Below are 22,669 nucleotides of genomic sequence, written 5' to 3'. Positions count from 1 at the left end.
GCATGTGGTTCTGCCTGCATTCTCATTAACACTTTTTATTTTCATTCCTCTCTAATTTGATGGTATATATTCTCTCAAAGCACTAATCTTGGGAGCAAATGAGTGCATTTTCCAGCAACTGTCTCTCTCCCACTATTCCGTATGAACCAAAAAATCCAGAAAGGTTTGAAGGGCTGATTCACCAGGGGGTGAAGATATGCAGTTCACAGAAGACTCAACTTGCTAATTGTTTTCATGTCAATGAGGGGGAAAGGCTGTATCTTAGGAAGGACAGACAGCCTTTCTTTAATTTATCTGTCTGCCTTCTGAAGATCGGAGCCACAAAAATGGATCACTTTCTTGGTCCCAAATTTCCTGCTGCCCTTGAAAAATAATTCTTTACCCGCTCCAAAGAAAATGAGTTTCCCATTCTCTCAATTGGTCTTAGAAAGCCAGAAAGGCAAGGAAGGACCTGACCAGGTGACAGATGTGGATTCTGGAGGACACAGCACTATGCCAGGAGGCCAGCAGAGTGACTTGTTCTGCAGGGAGATGTAGCACTGAAGGATGGATTGACAGTGCTGAGCCCTGTGATTGCCTCAGAGTGCAGCATCGTAGGCCCTGCCAGCACTGGCTACCAGGGCCCATTTTCCTTCAATGAGAAACAAGTTGGAGCTGGTATGTGCTTTAGACATGAAAGGCGACACAGCTCCCTCTCTCATGCCAAGCAAATTATCCATTATACACATCTGCTCTCTTCACAGCCTTTTTTCCGCCTCCGTCCCTGTCCTCTTCAGTCTGAATGCAGAGCTCAGAGTGGGCTAGATCCCTATCGCATTCAAGGCAAAGGAACACCCAACAAACAAACAGAGACTGGAAATCAGAGGGGATCATAGCAAGAAACAGCCCCCCTTACCTCTGCCATCAGCAAGGCACCGATTGTAGCCCACAGGGCTGAAGTACTCAAAGACGAAGACAGCCACCGCAGAGATGATAAGCAGCATCACAAACATCATCACCCATACGTCAGCACTGAAAGGTTCTGGAGAGGAAGAGAAAACCACGGTGAAAGACCTGATAACACCTCACCTCCTTTGCTCTCCAGAGAAGCCCCAGTGTGGGGCAAACTGGGCTGGGGAAAAGCAGAAGTTAAAGCAAAGTCTTCAACATGTTTCTAAAAACTTCTTGAAATGGAAAAACTGAAGTTTCTGTCTCTGTAATGACTGCATTCCATCGTACTGTTACATTTGTGACACATGGCTCCATCTGGAACCACGCGCAGCCATTGTGGCATGCATTGATAAAATAAAACACATTGATAAAAGATTGTTCCCAGGAAGTCCTCCAGCACCATCTGGAGAGAGTGGGGGAAATCAGGCAGAACTGGCAGAGTTTCAGACAAGCATCCAACTTTCAAGATGTTATCCAGCCAAAGAGCATCTCCAAATTTCTAAGGTTCAGCCATAATGACAGCAGGTTTTTAGTATTCCATCCCTCTAGCAATGGGAACACTGGCTCATTCTAGAAATGTTAGTGTTTGTGTTGTGCAAGTATTTGATCTCTGCCAGGTTTTCTCCTTCTCCCAGTCTGAACAGAAAAAGATAGGACTGAACCAGATCAAAGAAACGAAGAACTTTGCTCCAGAGTATAGCCAATATTGCAACTTCAGTTAAATTGCAGTTTAGAACTTAAGAGATAACTTTAACATTGTTTTTACATACCCCAGCAATACTGGTGGACTTGCTAAGGGAAAAAACTCCTGAGGAATTAGTAGTCATGAAACTCATATTTAAAAAGGTCTGGGAAAATTTCATTACCCATATAAAAGTATTTCTGTCTGTGAATGTTCTCAGGACTCTGGCAGAGAGCAGACAGTAATTACATAACTCATACAGTATGTTTGCAGCATCATAAAGCACTTTATAAAGCCAAATAGTAGACACCAGGAAGGCACGAATGTCTTGGGAAATGCAGTATCATTTCCGTATTCTCTGATCACCCTCCATCGCTGAAGGACATTAGAAATGCCTTTATTGTAAGACACAGTGTCAGCCCAGAACTGATGGCTCAACTGTTCTTAAAAAGGTCTATTAGTTCTCTAACTTCTACTAGGTGTCAAGGGAGGGCTAAGTTAACAACAGCTTTACAAATAATGACTGTCAATGTGCAACTATTTATTGCCAATTGCTATTACCAAGTATCCCAGCTATAAGGTTTGAATCAATTTTCTTCTGGCCTACACTCATTGAACATACTATTAGTTGAGTCACTGGGAAATCATGTGCTACAGTGTATGTGACAACTCTGAGTGAGCCCAATTTTTCTAGGATTAGGCATACAATTGCTGAAAAATGCCTTGGCTTGGAACTCATAGGCAGTGCCTATTTGCACTTGCATTTGCCTGGATTTTACTTGCCTGGAACTCAGTTCTAAAACATCACAGTATATTTTTATATACTTGTCCCACAGGTACTCCCAAAAAAGAGCTTTCAGGCTAAGAATCCCAAGCAACCTTCACCTAATTTTTTTTATGACCACCGGGTGAAGTTTTAATTTTAGATTGAAACAATACCTAAGAAGGCAGAAGGTGAGACAGTTCCATTGCTACGTGACACCATGACACTGATTCCCGTCTCAATGAAGGGCACAGAGAAATCCACCACTTCTGAACGTTCCTCATTAATGGTGAGGGATCCCACAGCCATATAGGCCCGTTTGGTGACAACCTGGAGGAAGAAAAGAAAGAGATCACACACAGACACGAGGCAGCCCTCAAGCACCACAGGCAAGCTACTTCTCATCTTCCTGCCTTTCAACACAATCCTTTTACTCCCGTAATCCCATTCCCTATATTGTTTGTAACATCTCTCCTTTCTAATCTTTCATCAGGACACCTTCTTCTTTCAGAAAACCTATAGACATTAATCTTCTCCTCAAAGCTGGTCTGTGTACAAAAAATAAATCCACAGAGGTCTTAGGATAAACACATCATCCACGGAGAAGACGTCTTATCTCATTTTTCTGTCCTTGCTTTATCCTCCCTCGAACACTGCAAAGCTTTATTTCATTCTTTATTCACCTTATACACAACCTAAGCATAATCTAGGTTGCAGCAACCATGGTGAATGGATATCAGCCTCTTTCTAAGACTGTGTAGGCCAAATTTGTGAGACCATAGAGAATAATAATTAATGGTCAGACAAGAAAGGTTGTCATGGTCAGAGTGTCAGAGCAAATTAATTCACTCAGTGCCAAGAAAGAATGCAGGCCAGTCATTTCTAGAGTCACCTCTGTCCCCGTCTCAGAAGTGGACCCAATAATAATGGGAGGCTAGACCTGACCTGTATCACCCAGCCCAGGGTTGAAGCCCACCACGCCCTTCCTTTGTTGCTGACCTCTCCAATCATTCCATTCCATGTCCCATTGATCTTTTTTCCATGCTTGCCATTAGTCACCAAGTAGAGGTCATAGGTGAACTTGACAGACTTTGAGATTTTCTTGAGGATGTCTATGCAGAACCCCTTGCAACATTTCTTCATGTAATCTGGCTCCTCATCAGTTTTGTTCCTGAACCATCACAATAATAATGGGTTAAAAGACTGGGAGAAACAACTGTAATTACCCTCTGTTATCAGTTTGCATTCCCCCTCCCACTATATAATGTGGACAATTTATACTGTGCTATCTGTGCTGGAGGGTGAAGGGACACACTGCAATGTTTTGCCCAAAGGGGCTCATCATGAGTGGACATGGGACAGGCTGGGCAAATGGAGGTGATTTTCTAAAAAGGGTTATAGATTATGATGGTATTGGCCCAACAGACACTTTACATTCTGCTGAGAACAAAGAGCCCCAGATGAGCAGAAGAATACAGGGGTGCATACTCAGTCACAATGCGTTTTTGGCAAGGGACCGTGTTCCTCATGCAGGTGCCACTTAGGGGGTCCACGTTCTCCACAATGACAAATGGTGCCTCTTCCAAGGTCACGATACTCAGGTGATCATCCTCGCGTTCCTCAGAGTCGGGATACAGCTCAAAGCGCGGCCACACATAATACTTCATCTGCAACTTTTTTTCCTTCCATTTCCCCACCTGAGGAGACACAAACCACAGAAGATAGACTTTTAATTGTGCCATCCCTTTGCATCAACCACAGCTACTGCAGTAAGAGGTAAGAGGACCATCCTGGAGTACCCAAACTCATGACTCGTGTAAGATGGAGACATTTCTGGGGAGAAGGCTCTGAGTGAGTGGATTCAAACAAGGGGGAAGTGCAGAACAAGAAATATATCTGAGCTGTCTCATCCCTGTTATGGTCTCACCTCCTGGGAGAGTGAGTGGATAACCATGGGAATGCCGTGACTGTGGTCAAACAGACTTATGTCCTTCAACCTTTTCAGCCAAACAACTGGAATACAATGACTTGGTTACATACCTTAGCTGGAAACAAGGAATTGTTTTATATTTCTGATGCATGAAAATTAATACCAAAGAGTATCTATGATGATTTTTAAATCTTGCTATTTTTTCCCCAATTCTCATAACTTCCATAAATCTCTATTGCAATTTTCCATTTCCTAAGTGAATAGAGATCATATCTTCAGTAGTCGAAAAAGGGGGCGGGACTCAATTATCTTATATCTACTGCTAAGAATGAAAGCTGTTTAGAAGCCACTGCATCCTTAAAGAGACAATACATGCAAGCTCACCCACTGCCCAGGCAGACCATTTCTTGCAAAAAAAACCCCAAAAAAACATCCGGGGAAAAAAGAAAACTTGAACATCGACTGTACTTTCAACTATCAAAATCTCGCCTTTGTTCTCAAATCCCCCTCCCACCATCACAGTTGACAGTAATTAGCACCTTGGCTGGCAACCAAAGCTGAGAGGGTGAAGAAGCTAACTGGGCTTTAGAAGAAGCTTTCCTGTATGATCCTCAAAGCAAGTCCTCCAGGCCAGGACTGAGACATGCTGACTTGGTGGCAGAGGTAGTGTGGGTGCGTGGGAAGCTTGCATGACTGCTCTTAGTGGTGTACCTGCTTGGTGGGTAAACAAAAAAGCTTCACTCCACTCCAAACCAACACCCCTCCCACAACCCCCAAATTTCAGTCATTTATTTATTGAAATGACAGAATGGGAGGGAGAACATTTATTAAAGGCTCATTAGGTGTCAGTGGATAATCTGTGAAACTCAAAGCCCAGCTGGGGTTTGGCATTTGAGAGTATCCAGAAATCACATAAAACACTTGTCACCTTCAAAACAAACAAATACTTCATCTGGCCATGAAAGAAAAATCCTCTCTGAGGGCTGTGGAGGGGAAGAAAGGCAGAAGAAATCACCCAGAGACAGCAGTTTCCACATCCACCCTCCTTGTTCAGGGTAAAGACAGCACCCCAGTGAGCACAAGGTGGGGGGGTTGTAAAAAGGTGGGAAGTTGGTCTTGCCTTCCCGAAGGCAAAGAATGCCAAGGAGAGCTTGCCCATAATGTTCCCTCCACCCATGGAGATGCTCTGTACTCATGCTAATATCTAAGCCTGGATGTGGAAAGTGAATTTCTAAGGGAATAAAGAGCACAGACTCACATGCTTATCCAGGGTCTGCTCAGCCCTGGGCTTCCCACTCATTCACCAAGCAGGTCAATTTATCATCATCTGAGCCAGAGATTTCTGCAGTGCTACTTTAGCTCTCAAGTAACTGAGCTCAAATCCCCAAAAGTAGTAACTGCCACACGGGGCTCAGCAGGGACCAGTGATTAAGATGCTGCACAGAACAGCCCAGTTTTCAGCTCAGTAACATTAACTTATCATAGAAATAAGTGGCTGATGAAAGAGACATCTCGCAGAATCTCAGCAGCACTTAGATATCTCAGTAACAGGCATGATATAACCCCCTAAGTGATAAATTAGATCAGATAGGCAAACCCAACCCATAATTACTCAGAAGTTCTCTGGGACAGAAAGGGGAGTTCATAAGGCTGTGTGCCAGGCACGTCTCACAGTGTTGTACTACACAGGAACGTTATGAAATTAGGATAACAATGACAGTGTTGCCACAGCCTTCTGTGCACTAAATCACCTCACCTGCAAATACAGTAGTACACATCCATTCCTTATTATCCCAATAAAATAATTCTAAATTGTCCAAAGAGGAAGAAAAATAGAAACTAAGTAAATGTTCTGATCTCCAAATCAACGATGGATTGTCTCAAAAATATGTGCAAATGTTACATTTTATTGCTAACCTGAACAATCAGACATGCCACAAAATTCCATACATGTCCTGATATGAATAAGAAAAGTCAGAAAATCATAGTAAATTAAAAGAGGGCAGACTTCTTTACATGCTTATGCATGCAAAGGTCAAATATATATGCACATAGTTAAAGAAGGATGGGCATAAGCAACATTTGGGCAATAACAAACACCACATGTACAGAGGATGGAGACAATGCAAGATAAAGAATACTCAATGTATTGTAGGCTAGATAATCTGCCATAAGAGGAAAGGACCAATTCACTGCAGGGACAAAAGTTAGCAGAATTAAATGCAATAGATTTGTCCAGGTAAAGATGCCTAAGCTTAAAGAATATAACCTAGCAAGCTGTGCAGAGCAGAGCAAGGCATTTCAGAAGTCTCAGGGTACTTTGAACTAACAGCTTATGAACTGTTATTACTTGGGTTCTGATGAGTGCTTGCTTCAGCAAAAAGAGGAAAAATAAACTATCCCAGGCATCCTTCATGCTGGTCACCCTGCAGTTTCAAGACCTGTTGGGTGTTCTCCAATCAGTCCAGTCATCCAAACTCCCACTAAGAGCCCTGAAAGGTCACAGAATCAGTAAAAATGAAAATACTAGGAATCTGTAAACAGTCCTTTCTAATCATATTCTCCAATCCCTGTATAATGTTATTTTATGCCAGGACACAGCTCCTAAGCAGCAGAATTTTGCCTTAACTGTCCCGTGCTCCATCTGATCTTGTCAAGAAGTAAAGTCACTTTGGCTTGGGGGTGAATTTGGAGGTGTTGAAGGAGGGGAGTAGCTAACTTTTACCTTAAATATAAGATCTTATTTTGGATAACAAGATTGGAAGTAGAAGTCCAACACATTTGCAAAGAAAGAAAGGGAGAATTATTGTAGAACAGAAAGGTAATCACACATGCTATTTGTTTGTCTAAGCATATAAGTTATCCCATGCAGACAAAAGGTAAGATTGCCTATGCAAGGGGAAAACAAGTGGGAGCCTTCTGAAAGCCTTCCAGCCAGCTGGCAAATTGCCTCAACCGCGGTATAATGCAGCCAGAATAAAAGAGTTCTGCAGTATGTTAATGCGCATCTTTAATGAAAGGTGCATCGCATTAGTTCCTTGAAACTAATTCTTAACAGAGGCTTTTCTCTCCTCCCAAGGGAAGCTAAGGCTTGTAACAGCCATTTGTGGCAGATGTTTCTCTAACCTGCCCTACACTGACAGAGAGTCCATGGTCTCCACAAGCAATCTATTCCAGTGCTTAGCTATCCTTCCCATTAAAAAGTGAGGTTTTTCTCCTGATGTTTAACCTAAATCTTCTCACTGCAATTTATACCAGGAGAGTGTATTTTCTTATTCTCCTACATGTGCTCTTTTCAGTGTTATCAGGTCAGTAAGATATTTTTAACAGAGAGGAGCTGATAGTCTCATTCAGTGGCTATCTTATAAGCTACACCGGCAAAAGCAGCCACCTGTTCAAATGACCAGCATCCAGTCTCGCCATTCACAAAATCCTTACCCATATGGGTAGTATGGACAAGTACAAGCTACTCCCATGAATTTCCACAATCATCTGTTCCAACAAAGGCAGAAGTAAATTCCTGAGTTCCTCCTCATAAGGAAAGGTAGAACTTCAAAACACAAGAGCATCTGGAAAGACCTATAACTATTGTCAACAGATGGAAAACTAAAATCTCCTAGAAATTCAATTTTCAAGGGCTAGGCACAAGAATACAGTTCTGAATTAAACCATAAATGTTCAGATATGTTTCTTAGGCAAGATACTCAGCAGCATTGCACTGGTATTTGGGGTGGAGGTTCAGGAGAGGGCCTGAACCTTTGGGTGCTTGTTTTTTCAAGAGGCTGGAGTAAAACTAGCTAGGTGAAGTCTCCTGAAAGTTATTATTTTATTCAGGCTCCTGTTTGCACCATGCCTTGCACCACTCTCTTTTCATTTACAATCTTATCTCAATTCCTGCTCTCTCTCTTCACTGCCCCCCATCACCACACCGCTATGGAAGAAATGCAAAAGGAACAAAAGGGATTTGGTTTCATCTGCAGAATAAAAAAAAAAAAAGGCCATACCAAACTCACTTAGGGCTTGAACTGCTTTCTGCATTTTCCCAAAAGCTCAATGTTTCCTCCCTTATTATTGGTTCTTTTATTTCTTTTTCCCCAGGAGCTAAGGAATTTATTCATTCCAGTGGGGAAGCACTAAAGCAACAACAGACAGCATGAATTAGGAGGCAGAAATACCCTATTCCACAAAGAATCTCTGTAACCCGATCTACACCCTTGTGGCTCCACATTGGGTAAAACTGAGATAATGCCATGTTTTTACATCTGGGGTGCTCTGGGTAGATAAACACAGAAAAGGCCACAAGGCTCACAGATACTGTAGAAGTGAGGAGACACATACACATGTGTCTAGAGCTAGATGAGGGAACATATACAGCATGTATCTATGAATGGTATAAATGTGATATGTATAAATGTGTACAAATGTGCAAACTTCCTGTCTTTATTCTTTGGAAAAATCTTATATAACTTTTACGCCTGAATTAAATACAGGAAATATGGAAGATCAAATATAGAAAAGGTAAAGGTAGGATGTTGGACAAGGGGCAGAAAATAGGACTGTTATTGGTAATATAGCTGATGGAGAAGCATACCTAACCCCTCTGGGAAGCAGGGCAAGTCCAAGGAGAAATAAGATTCTTGCCAGTAGAATTGGTCCAGATCCTGAATGAGGACATGGGAAAACCAGAGTAACTGGGCAGGACCTGAAAAGAGCTACTCTAGAAGTACCATAGAAATAGCAGTTATAACTGGGACACTGCCAATGGAAGTAGGCATAACTCAGGGTACATAAAATAAAGGTAGACCTAGGGGATGCTGTTGTAACCTTAATGCTGCAGTAGACTGTGAAGAAATAAATCATGCATAAATAAAGTAGAATCATTTTGGATTGAAATAGGTTTTGGAAGGCTGCTGCAAGATATTCCATGAGGACCGAACTACAGAGATCTACTGTAGCTCCACAGGCTTGGCTTTCAGTCTAGATGGAGATGCCATTACTGTTTCTAAAAAGAAATTTTATCAGGAACTAAGTTATTATGGAAGTCTTTAGCTTCACAGAGATTAGATGGAGAACAAATGCAAATTTTCACAGCAGCACCTTGATGTTTCTTTTTCTGGATCTGATAGCTGGCATATTTCTTTACCCCAAAGTTACTCAACAGGCAATAGGTCGTGATGTTTTACACTCAGTTTAGGCAAAGCAGCAAGGAACCTTACAGGAAAGCTAGTTATCAAAAATAACCTTGGATTGAGTGATTAGGGGAACAGAGAGCCTGTCTTAAAGAAGGAGATTAAAAAGCTTGTCTAACCTAGATAAATGAAAGCCAAGAGGGGATATGACTGCTCTGTATAAATAAAGGGGGGACAGATAACACAAGGGAAAAAAGTAAGTGATTTTTAAGCAGGAAAAACAATGCTAGTAAAAGAACAATTGATTGTAAGGAAAGTTGCCTTGAAAAAAAGATAGATTTTTAACCATCAGAGGGGGATGTTCTGAAACAGCTGTCCAAAAGTAGCTGTGAAAACAACTAAAATGGGGTCAAGCAGCAGCACAACTGGTTTGCATAGGGCTATATGATTTTGCTGCCTAGAGCAGAGGGATGGGACCAGATGAGCCTTTCCAGTCCAGTGACTATAAATAAGCAGAAGCAAGAGGAGGAATTCCACTGTGAAAAGCCTTTTCCCCTCAATTTTTCCATCTGCAAATGTCAAAACTCAGTCTTAATCATCATATCTCTGTCCCCCAGCTAACCCACATGAAGACAAAGACTGATGCAAATGATACCTCCAACTCCTTTGCTGCTACTTCCCTCATTCAGCAGCAACACCTTCTCTAGTGCCCTGAGAATAAAACATTCCTCTTAGCCTTCACCCAAGCTGGTTAAGCTATGACTCTCAGATTTACAGTGCTGACATCACACCCACTACCAAAAGTGTCATTTCTGAGATGCTACAGGTTTGTATCCGCACATAGGCTGGTCTACAGCAGGTGGAAAAGAGATGCCACAAAGAGCAAAAATCCCCTGTTTACAGACACTTTAAGGTGATTAATTAACCACATCAGCCAAAGCAGTCAAGAAATGGTTGTGAATGCTCCACATGCAAAATTAATTAACACAAAAACAACGCTCCTTCCTGAACCTCAAGTTCACCTTCCACAGCCACCTGGGGAAGGATGCTTTCTTGACTGCACCTGCAGAAGCAGGAATTGCTTCTAATAGCCTTTCAATTAAAAATGTAGGCTGCAGGAGATGGTGTGATTTTCTCCCCTCTATATTTATACAGCACCTAGCATATGCCAGAAGGAGAGAGGCTGAGCTTAGAATACAGACAGGGTGAGATACTTGCTCCTGCTTTACAACTCATTCTGGGAATAAAAGCTCTTTACAGAAACACGGTCTTCCATCTCACTGAGGTCTGGCATTTACACAACTCTTGCCATTTTTGCTGAAACATTTATTTCCTGGTGCATTTATATGCCTTTTGCAGTTGCTAAGGTCCTGTCCCCTGCCATGATTAGCCAGAGAAGGTTAATGAGGTATACTTTGAGCACTTCTGACTTCTGCAAAGTCAGTGAACTATGGGGCTCCACTGGTGTCACAAAAAGGTCAGAGCTGTGAGAATACCAGAGTTTGCCTTGCTAAATCATTCCTCCAAACCAGAAGGCACCAAGAATTCAATACAGGTATAAAACTAGCCCCTCTGGGAGATGATGGTGTTCTTGATGGCAGCATTAACTTGGTATCCCAGAAAGTGGTTCATCCAGGCAAGGCTAGCTCAAGCTGGGGCAGCAGGGACACCAGGGGGACATAGTTATTCAAGGACCTTAGTGCTACCTGATGTATACATAACCATGATTTATGGAAATGCAGACTGCAATCAGCACAGGCATAAATAGGAGACATGAGGAGAGAGGAAGCTGTTAATGGTAGCGGGGGCTATGATCTGAGTAGGCTGGAGAATGTAACTCTAAGCTTCTAGCAGGGGCAAATCAGGTGTTAGGATTTGGGAAGAAGACTTAGAACAAAATTTTTATCTTGACAAATACTGAAAACTGACTACCATCCAACATAACCCACCTTCAGCTAACAGGCAGTGACAGCACCTGACTCAGACTCTTACTTAATAGTGTTGTATACTTAGAGCCATCATGCCCTTCTGAAATGACTGTGTGAGGACAGGCGAGCTTAATAAATGTCCCAAATTCCAGCAAGATCAGTCTTTTCTGATTCTGGTCTGGTAAATAAAATCTAAAGTCGGGGAGCTTATACTATCCCTATCATTGTTCATCTAAGGTGAAAGAAGGTTTAACCTTGAGCATCTCTACTGCTCTCCTTTGCAGGACTGTGAGGCAGGGGAAAATGTAGAAGGGGTTCCGGTAAGATTGCACCTTTTGTGTCCCAGGCGGTTCAGGAGTCACAAAGGCTTTAAAGAAAATGTATTTTTATGTGCATGTATAGGCATCTAAATGCTTTATGTAAGCATTTTGCAGTCTCTAGGACTGCATCCGCATTGTGCAGGTGTGTGTCTGCATCCAGTACGTGTCCATGCATGTAATGCCCTATCTAATGATTTTTCCCCTTGGCTTTCCCTGTTGAGTTCTGGGTTTGAGTTTCATTTTGCTGAGCTTTCATTTATTTCACTCAGATTTTTTTTTTTCCCCCTAAAGCATGTTACACAGAGGGAGGGATGCTTGCCAATTCACTCTGCAGTCTGGGAGACAGTTTAGAGCTTTGGCTGCTAAGTGGGTCCAGTACAGTGGTGTACAAAACCCTGACACGTGTGCAGTGACACCTGCTCTCTACACTGATTGAATATCTCTCCCAAAATCTCTTGGGATCTGAAGCTGAAGGAATGTTCAAAAATGCAGATGCAGAAGAAGGCCAAAGTTGTTCCCTTGTGCTGAGAAAAGCTAAATGTTGAAGCTGGCCCCAGCAGGGTTAGGAGAGGAGAAAACATAAAGAGAGAGGGGGTGAGTTACCTAAATCTCACTTTTTTCTATGCTCTGCAAACAAGACTGAAGGCACTGCTTGAAAAGCATCTCTGAGAATATCAGAGAGAGATCCTTTACCTTTCCATGGGTGTCACAGTGGGTGAAACACCTCCCCACCCCTCACAGAGCAGGCAGAGCTCTGCCTGGCAGCCCCACGCTGCCCCTGTGCAGAGCTGCACGCCTGCTGAGACCAGCACTGGCACGGCTGTGCATACACCCCTCTGGCAGAGAGACACGGGCTGCTCAGCTCTCCTCTCTCTGCGGGAAAGGGGAGGATCAAACGTCCTCCAGAGGAATTACTGCACACATTGGGAGCCAGATTCTGGGGAAACCAGTTACAAAGCCACAAGTCCCCGTTTCTTTCTTCTCCCCCCACTGACAGCACTGGGCTGCTGATTGCAAATGCTGTCCTCATGGGCAGAACACCCTTTGTCTGGATCCTGGGTCTGGATTCACCCTGGCATAGCCACAGCCAGCCCCACTACCTCCAAATCTTCAGGGTGCATGTCTGCAGCCCCTATCACCCTGGCACAAGGCAGGGAGTCTTGTGCAGTGCATCAGGGCCACCCAAGGGGCAGCCAGCTGAAACACTGCTCCAAATTGTCACCAGATCTCCAAACCCAGGAGAAACAACAGGTCTGCTCTGCATCCTGGTTCTCTGCCAGGACTCTTCTCTTAGCTTTGCAAAGAGACAGGATGGGAAGCAAAGCTGTGGGATAGGAGCAACCAGGGACAGCCTTGCTGCTTTCCCTCTATTCTGTGGGTGGTTAAAGGGACTGCTCACTGCATTCTTGCACCTTTTCTTATCCACAGTCTCCCTTATCTGCCTCTATGCAGAAAGCATGTAAATACCCTCATGTCCTGATTCAGTTTCTCCTCCTTCTTTCTTTTGTTCTCTCAGGTGCTCCCCAACAAACACAGGGAACAGGGAGTGGGGCTGGGGGAAAGCAGCAGACAGCAGACACTCTCCATCTCACCCATGTAACAAAAATGGATGGTGGTCCCTCCTGCCCGGCTCATCGGCACCCCATCTCACCCACCCACCTCTGGTCCTGCCTCCTGTCACTGCTGTGCACCATGGACACAGTCCTCACTGCACAGACCTGTGTCCTAATGCCTGTCTCCATCATGTTGTCAGTCTGGTGCCCCTGTGCCAGGACCAGTCAAAGGAGTGAGACCAGTGCAAGCAGTCGAGAAACCTGCAGGGGTAGGGGAGCAACATGCAGGGTGATTTCCCCCTGTCTCAGCTCCCACTGACTTAGATATGGACTGGCTTGTCTGCATCCCAGCAGTGTCCACCTCTGTCCTGAAATGAACTGCTGGCCCAGGCACTCTGTGTCTCCACCAGCAGTGGGACTTACCAGGGTTCTTCTGCCTGCAGACCAACCTCTCATACAGCACAGATTGCCAGGCCAGATGGGGCCCCCCAGGAGCTAGTGTGGGCTGTGCTCCCCAGCTGGAGACTCCTGCCTCAGAAGCTCAAGCTTCAGACTTTCTGATGGATAAGAACTCCAGAAAGAGAACCCATGAGTTTCAGGCTCCCACCTGACTCACAGCTACAGCCAAGTGCTGGGCTTTGCTTGAAAACCACAGCATTCTGCCAAGTTTGGGTGGAGCATTAGACAAGACCTGCCAGCTCTACCTACACCTTACAGAGAAGATCCAACCAAGATGGAGCCCACCAAGCAGGACAACTGGTTCATGGCACACATGTACATATGCCATGCTGGTTATAGCCAGCAAGTGCTCTTGTGAGTGATTCTGCCAAAGATTTTTTTTCTCCTTTCCCATGCCTTACACAGGTACTCACGCACAGAGGTACCCCCCAGCAGCAGTTATCTTAAGCCCATCCGAGCTTGGAGCCCAAGCAGAATTGCCAAGGGCCCAGCTGAGGCCATCTGGGCTGCAAGGCATCTCTGTGCAAAAGGAGCACAACCAGACATGAGTGTGGAGGGAGTGAGAGATAACCTTGAAATCAGTGATTTGGAAAGGAGAAAAGAAGCTATGTATTTGCCAGCCCTAGGTAGCAAAGCCAAGAACTGTTTTCTTGGGAGCGTGGCCTTAAAGAAATAAAATTCTTTCCTTCTCTCAGACCTGATGGGCCTCAGACACACCTCTCTTTCAATGTATGTCATTTTGGGCATAAACATGTCAACACAAAACAGGATCTTGTGCCATTTCTGAGGCCTAAAAGTAGGAGAACAGGCAGGACAGAGGCAGTCTTGGAGACATAAGATGAAGTTAAGGCTCTCAGCAGGTTTCAGGATATCTTTTATGATGGCATGTAAGTCCACACACAGAATGATTTCTGTCTGTCTAGAACCAGGTGGATGACTTTGTGTATTTAAATGTGTGTGTACTGTGCAGCTACCACTGTTTTAAGGGGATAAGCAGTTAGCCTGTAATTAAGTTCTCTGACATTTTCCATTGCAAGAATCTTCAGACCAGTTCTCTGAGAAAAAACAACAATTCCATGTTTTGCAACAGGCATTTTAAAGTCAGCAGGGTAAAAATTCTGAGGTTAAGGACATGTTTTTTTATTTTGGCCCAACAAATTTCATTCTGTCTTAGCTGCATTATAAACTGTTGAATAATCACAGTTTCTTTTCTATCACTTTCTTGCAGAAATCCTGGCAGCCAGTCTGAACAGAATCTGAGCATAAATGTTTAAGAGCTAAACCCAGCACCTCAGTAAATCAGTAGAGACTCCCCACCAGTGCCATGGTAAGTACCACACCTCAGCTTTGGCAGAGCAAGAGAAAGGCTGAGGTCCAATCAGGCTACACACAAAATGTGGACAAATCATCCAGGTTCTCTTCTATCTGTTTAAATGTGCCTCAATGTGAAAAGGTCACCTGCACTCCACTACTCAGGATGCAGAAGAAAGGCAAACCACTTTGAGCTTTCATTAATGTGTGTGAAACAAGTGCAGGTTAGTCACCAGCTTGAACAGTCAGACTCAGTGCTGAAAGCTCAGCATGCATGAGAATGAACAATTTATTTTACTTAAAAGATTTTGAGGGGTTTCCTCTTAAGAAACAAATTAAAACATAGCACATATAAAAAACCCACCACCAAACCATAAAACCAACTACATGAAGGGTAATTTATTTACTCTGAAGTATTAGAAAATGGCAGGTTTACAGTTTCCTTTTCAGCCTTTCTTCCATCCCACTTGTGTGTGGACATTTCGATTCAAATTTTAATTAATGAGTGCATGCAGCTCTCTCCATGGAGTCCCTCCCTCAACCTTTACACTTCAAAGAAACTTGAAGTAGAATTGAGGCGGCCTGGGAAACAAGACAGGCATTTCCTAGCTTGACTTCACAAGCTAAAAATTGAATCACTGTTCTTTTATTTTCTGTATGTAATTGCTTCTATGGCTTGAATGTGCACGAGCTATTACAAAACCAATCAACGGGCCAAGAACTTTCTGTGAAGATGGAGAAAGAGCTATCCATGAATCTCCAAGCACTGGCAGAGAAGAGAGGAATAAAGAAATAGCAATGGACAGCAAGAAAACCAACCAATGTAGAGATTATACAATCCTGTTTTAAGATGAAAAAAGCAGCACTGACCTTGCCAAGGGGTTGAATGAGGCAAAGAAAGCAGAAGCCAAATTGGAAAAGGTGCATTGGAGAGAGGTGGAAGAGGATGAAGCTGGCAGGTCCCTCATTGTCATGATGCCCAGAAGGTGAGGCTATAGGAAGGCATAATCAGGCAGATCATGCTGCAGACAGGTTTCTTGTGTTGCACAATACACTCCTAGGAGACTAAGACAGGGCTGAGGGCTGTACTGCATGGAAGGTGAGAACAGGACTGAGCTGGTCTGGTCTGTGTAACCTCAGAGCAGAAGCACCATGGTAGGGGTGGATGCAATGGGGATGGTTACAGTCCAGATGCCATGTAGCCTGAGCCCAGCAAGGGCAAGGTGAGAGCTGGGGCAGCTTGCCAGGCTCACACAGCTGCCCTGCACCCTGCTGGCTGATGCACCCCCGTGGCCCTGCTCCGCACCGTATGGATTTAGCATTGCAAGCATATGCCAGCACAGGCAGCACATAGCTGTGTTCACAGGGCAAACTTGCCCTAAGCAGCTGTGCAGCAGCTGTGCAGAGAGCAGATGCTTTCTCCTCAGATGCCCAGGAGTGAAGGGACCCAAGTGCTGCCTGTTATCTTGTCCTGTGCTTACTCTGTAACCTTAAGCAAGCCACCAAAGCCTCCTGAAGCTCAGCTCTCCCTCTGTTAAAGGATCTGAATAATCAGTCCCTTGTTGCAAGGGGCATGAACAAGGACCTGACAGCTGAGAGCAATGACAAGGGTCAGTGCAGGGAGGAGATGCCTCAGCCCACCCACTCCAGAGGAGCTGTGCAGCTCAGGGCTGCACCCACACCACCTTCACACCCCACATCAGAGGAAGAGCTCTGCCAAAGCAGGGTGGTGGTTCCAAAGCAGGGTGGTGTGGAGCAGCCGTGCGTGACGGCAGTCGGCAGCGGGAATCGTGCAGATTAATGGCAGAGCAGCAGCACCGCCAGCCAGCCATATGCATCAGCAGCTCTAAATGGAACAGCAGGGTTTTGCATGGGACTTGCTAGGGACCAGTTTTGATGCAGGAGATTAACTAAAGCTCAAGAGAACATTCTTGAGTTTTCTTCACCTGCTCTGGAAGCTGAAGTGACACAAGTGACCAGGCAGCTGTCTTTCCTCACTCTCTGAAAATCCCTTTCCTGGAAAAGGGAGCACAGCGATGCTCTGGCTGATGCAGCGGCACTCGGCCCTGCCCACTCCAGCCTCCAGGAAGCAGATGCGTCTCGTCTCCCACACTCAACATAAAGTTCAATCAGCTGAGGCCCCTGGCCACAGCTCTCCCTCATGGCTCTGAAGCAGCTACTGTGCCATCCAGGGTCCCACACACTAGTTCTCCACACAGAGGTGAGATGTGTGTGGGAGGGAGGAAAGGAAGGAGGCTGCAGCCTCCTCAGATAGCAGCATTGCTTTTACTGTCCTGCACCCTCAGAGCCCACCTCCATGGATGGTTTCCAGCTGTGGTTGAGAGCTGTTGGCTCACCAATGCAGTGCTGTCTTCCACCAGGAAACAGAGGGAGCCTCTGAGAGCAGGGCAGGAGAAACAGTCTTGGAGAAAGACAGGCCAGCAGTCCTCAGTGACAACACAAGCACTGTGGTGGGACAGAGTCCCACAGCCAGCCCAAGAACATACAAGTACAAATTTTCCTCAGTGCCAGCTTTATTAGGCCTGGCTGCTCTACTGCTGTGCCAAGAATATCCAGTAAGCCAGGTCTTACCCTTTTTTGCAATAGAAAAGATCGTGGTTATGACTGAACATTCTGCTGTTCCTTCCAGTCTGCTGATTATTTCACCAGGCAACCTGAACATTCCATTAATATCATCTTTTGTGGAGCTAAATATATACACTAACCACATATACAAATACATATAAATACATCTCTATCTAGCAGAGAATCCAATTAAGTGAATATGTTACGCCTTAGCAATTAATGAATTCAACAAGCTGAGCTGCCTCTTGCATATGATTAAAGTTCAAGCAATATCAATCATAACAGCAAAAAAGATTCCAGATTTTCCTACATGCTGTCTACAAAAACATTGTTAGCACTTAAATCAATGGGCAAATTCAAGTGTATTTGCAAACCTCAGGAAATTCATATTTTCGATGATATACAGCCTGTCCTTCAAATTATGGTAGCCTGTTCTTGAATGTGGTGTCTCAGGCCATCCCTGCTGCCTTATAAATCTTTTTTGCAGCATTTTCTGGATGGCAGGTCTGTAAAAATGCTTGTGTCCTATGGGTCAAAAGAGAGCAAATTCCATGACTGAACAGATCAGACTGACTCTAATCACTTGACTCATGCAAATGTTTTCCTTCTCTTTGTGTTCAGTTGCCAGTTTTCTGTTTGTGTTTATACCTGTGTAAGTGTGTGTTTGTGTGCATGGGTGTGTGCTTGTTCTTTCACACATTAATCTTTTTCCAGGACAAGCCTGTTCGTGCAGTTTCTGCCTCTCAGCAATAGACAACACTGAGCCCTCTAGGGACTGCTCATTACCTCCTTCTCTCACAATATCCCTCCTCTGCATTCATGAGACAATCCCTAGGGGCAAGTACTACATAAATAAATATTTAAGTAGCCACTAAAACACAGAATATGCAAAAAAGCACGTGAGGGACTTGTCTGCAGTGTTCAGGGCACAAAGGAGAAAGAACAGAGGCATGGCTTGGAGAGTTGGGAGAGACAAGTGATGAGGGTGTGAACTGCAAACACAACTATACCCTTCTCTTCTCTGACCCAGCCAGCACAAACTGGATTGGTTTTCACCCTGAGACCAGAGCTGATATCATACAGGTCTGTGTTAGTACAGCTGCATAAATCCAAAAGCCAAGAATGTGCCATACTGGGAGGCTGATAGAGGAAAGAGCTTTTAACTGAACCAACACAGACATAGATAATTAATCTTACTACTAATGCTGAGTCTTTTCTGGTGTAACTGCTCCATCATTCTCCTAGTTTGTTGCCATACTCCAGAAAGAGGCCTCGAATGACCAGGAGAAGGTTGGAGGTTCATCTATGAGGACTGGTTGGGTCTGTCACAGAGAGAGGCCAGGCATGAGACCCAGACCTGGTTGCTCTTCTGCCCTCTGAACTGGGTACCAGGAGGTTCCTTTGAGAGTTCCTTCCAGGCTCACCAGCTTAGAGATCCTATATCCACTCAGAATTACTTGTGCCTATGCCCATAGCACTTCAGATTTCACAAGTCTCTATGAGATATCAAAGAATATAATTTGGATATTTTCTAGATTCCTTGAGAAACACTGTTCTGGAAATGGGTATTTTAGGGAATAGGGCATGTATTTGGCCACTTATGTCAGCCATGTAAGACAGCAGTTTGAAGGGTGATAGCCATATAAAATATGCCATACTCTAAGAAACCACATACTTTTTGTATGCTTCCCAACATATCCAGGAAAGCTAAAAAGCCCTCAGAAAATCAGTCAAGAGACAGTTTCTTGCAGAGCACACTCTAGCAAAAATCATAGAGCCCACAGCAGGCACCAGCAGACTTGAAGGACCACTTGTATGATCAGAGGAGGGCATTTTTTGTGCACGGGCACGCAGCTGTTGGAGGGTGACATTTCAGAGAGATTTGGAGAACTTTCCTTCAGGAGTATGTCCCAGATTTTTCATTTCCCCAGAGAGCAGGAAAGGTCAAGGAAGGCCCCCTTTCAGGTTCTCTAGTACTATTTTCTCCTCCAGTACAAAGATTCTGGCTGCTACTTGAGTTGTGGTAAGTAGCAAGCCATCAGCAAGAGTTTTGGGCCCAAAGTGAATGCAATCAGCCAGTCACTTCTTGCCTCTGTTTCAGCAATTTCTGCAGCTGTTCTTTCTGCCTCAGCAGGATGGGGTTTTATCATTTTTTTTACCCTGCTGTACATCAGTGTTCTTTAGGAAAGGAAGGCATTTGGGATTAAAAGCTCATTATTGATAATAAAAACAAAATAAAATACCCAATCTGTATAAATAAATCAAAAAACTAAGCCTTTGCACATTTGCAAACTAGGTGTTCAATGGGAGAGGGTATGTTTCTTTACCTGAACTCTGTGCAATAAATATATATAGAAATGTACCTCCTTCCCTAGGCAACTTTCTTCCATTACAGGGAGAAGCACCCCATCCCTCAGCAAACTGAAGAGTGAGAAGAGCCAGCAGTATCCACCAGAGCAGCAGATGGAGGTGCCCTGTCAGTATAGTCCCTACCACTGCACATGAGAATTCAGCCCATTCCTTCCATCCATTCCCATTTCTCTATAAGCAGAGTGGAAAATGAAAACATCCTTGCCAAGATGTCAATCCAGTCATCCAGATGTCAAATCATAACTCCATTTGCGCACTTGGGATTCCCTTGGGATTTTTCACAGCCATCACAGCTGATGATTTCCCAAAGTGGCTGCTGCATTGTCAGGTTTCTTGCAGTTTGCTTTCTGTGTGGCATCAAGCCCTTTCCACCCATCACCTCCTCCCTGTCTGTGATTACCCCCGCCTGTCAGCACTGCAGTAAATACGTGTATATTCCTGGGTCTCTCATTTTTCACTTTACAGAACTTTCTCACCTAAAAAATACAGGCTTTCCAAACAGAACAGACACTAATATAGAGAACAAACAGGAATATTTGACAGGCTAATGGGCTCCATTCACTATCCATGCATCTACCTACACATAAGAACTTTTGTCTGCTTCCTGCAGGTTATTGCACTTCTGCAACTGTGACATTGTTAAGCTGTTGTCAGAGGTGCCTGTGATCTTATAGATCAGGAAAAACCAGGTCTCATGAGAGCTGGACAAGATATCTCCAAAAAACAGAAGTCTGGTGACATGCAGCAAGGAGCACGGCAGGACTCAGTGAAGGAGAGTTCCATGCTCAAATTCCTGGGTACAAAAAAAGCAAACCCTGCTTCTGGACAGACTGTTTTTTGGAGAGGAACACAGTCAGGCTCTTGACCCCATTTTGTCTTCAAAGATGCAGGTCTGAGGTTTGGGATTAGGACCCAGGTCTGTTGACCCTCACTGACATAAATGGTTTTGCTCCCTTCCTTACTCTACCATGATTTCACTTTGGCTGTGGCAAATGCCTCTCAGTCCCCCAACCCTGCACATCCATTCTAAAGGCTGTTTCAGAGATTATTTTACTGGTATAATTTTTCCCCCGTCTTTCCATTCTTCTTTTGCCTCCCTCCTCAGTTGTATCAAGTGCCTCTTTTCCAAGACACTTTATGCCTCTAACCCCTCAGTCAGTAACAAGATGTGAATGCTGACCTGTTCTACTTTCTTCAGGAGCTTTTCAGAGACCCACACAATTTTCTTCAATTTTGGCCTTCTTCTTGAAGGAGGTCCCATGAACACCAGTGAAGTTCTGTCATTGCTTTTTGTCTTACCCTACCACAAGGCTCACTTTTGCCCTTTTACTCACTTTCTGCAGATAATTTGCAGTGGTCAGGCTGCTGCTATGTTAAGCTTATAGTCCACAAAATCCAGAATTGTCACCCATTTACAATTCATGTTTCCCTAACAGGTCAATGCAAAAATATTCATTGCCATCAGTGGAAAAAATACGTCATCTCTTTACAGACTTTCTCCAAAGTATGCTGAGCAAGAAAATCCTGGCTATTTACTACTGTTCTTAACTTGCCTGCATTTGCTGTGCACTGTCTCTCCCCTCTGTCTCTGTGACCATGTTTTCTCAGCTTATATTTACCTGGTAACTATTTAGTAGCAGCAGCCATCATCTACGTCCCTCTGTGCAGCTCGCAGCACAGCAGGGCACTGGTTATTGGCAGGCTTTTTCAGTGAATAGAGTAACACAGATAATCAAAATAACCATAAAGCTTGTTCTGCACAGTTCATAAATCAAACTCACCAGGGCTGGTCTGCATGACAGAGAATGATAGTCGTACTGCAGCCTGAGTGCTATTCATTACAGTGCCTGTTCCCCTAATTACCCCTCCATTTTCACACATTTCCTAATGGCCACATAGAAGGGCTTTGCACTGATGAACGGCTGCCACATCTCATCCCAAGAAAGCACAGTTACATCTCTACATTAGGCAAAGCAACCTCTGTGAACAGAGTTCATTCTCAGAGAGCTCAGAGAGCCCCCAGGCTCAGGGAAAGAAGAGATCTGCTATCACAGATTTGCCTTTGCCTGACCAAAACAAGTTTATAGGTATCTGAGAAGTCAGTCTTGAATTTATGTAAGTAATTTATATGTATTTAATGGCACTTGAAAAAACAGCAGAAACTCAAGAATTGAGTGTCTATTTTTTTCCATTCATACCTCAAAAGCATCTCTCCTCATCCCCCAGCTCTCCTTCCCCCTATCCCAGCATGAAACACAACCTTTGAAACACTAGCTACTCACTCCATGCATGTGACAGACTGATTAAACTCACAGATAATAACCTTGCAAGGCAGAGTCAAACTTGCAGCAGTACACGCTGTTCTCATCATTGGCTCCCAAAAATAGTTCGTTGCCAATAAGAGTCAATCAGTTCAGGCTTTGCCAGCCTGCACTTCTACTGTCCTCCCCCATCTCAGGGGTTGCTGACACAACTCATCCCCTCCTGAGTGGTTGCACGGCTGTAAATACCACCAGGAGTTGTGTACTGAAAATACCTCAGGTTTGTAAGATTACTGAACACCAGGCTTCCAGGGGTTCTCCCTGTCTTTGCTCCCTTGTGTAAGGGAGATATGAGAGTCCTGGCCTGCATTTCTGAGACAGCATTTATGGACTTTGGTTGACATCTTCCACAACCTCCTAAGACACAGTGGCAATGATGATCCTGGC

At 44.2% G+C, this 22,669-nt stretch overlaps 1 protein-coding gene across 2 annotated transcripts in view; it reads right to left on the bottom strand.

Annotated features, from left to right (window-relative positions):
- The window catches only part of GRIN2B (glutamate ionotropic receptor NMDA type subunit 2B), a 205,589-nt gene that overhangs the window by 27,778 nt on the left and 155,142 nt on the right, over nt 1-22,669 (bottom strand). For both annotated transcript variants that reach the window (XM_066549660.1, XM_066549659.1), the window contains 4 exons: nt 3,864-4,072; nt 3,375-3,546; nt 2,552-2,705; nt 896-1,021 (listed from right to left, as the gene is read on the bottom strand). In XM_066549660.1, the coding sequence (XP_066405757.1) occupies nt 896-1,021; nt 2,552-2,705; nt 3,375-3,546; nt 3,864-4,072 (661 nt within the window). The remainder of the gene's footprint in view (nt 1-895; nt 1,022-2,551; nt 2,706-3,374; nt 3,547-3,863; nt 4,073-22,669) is intronic.

This window comes from Molothrus aeneus, chromosome 5 (genome assembly GCF_037042795.1).
Source record: "Molothrus aeneus isolate 106 chromosome 5, BPBGC_Maene_1.0, whole genome shotgun sequence".
Lineage (NCBI taxonomy): Eukaryota > Metazoa > Chordata > Aves > Passeriformes > Icteridae > Molothrus > Molothrus aeneus.
Note: the sequence above shows the minus strand (reverse complement) of the source record. Positions and strands in the feature narration are given on the sequence as shown.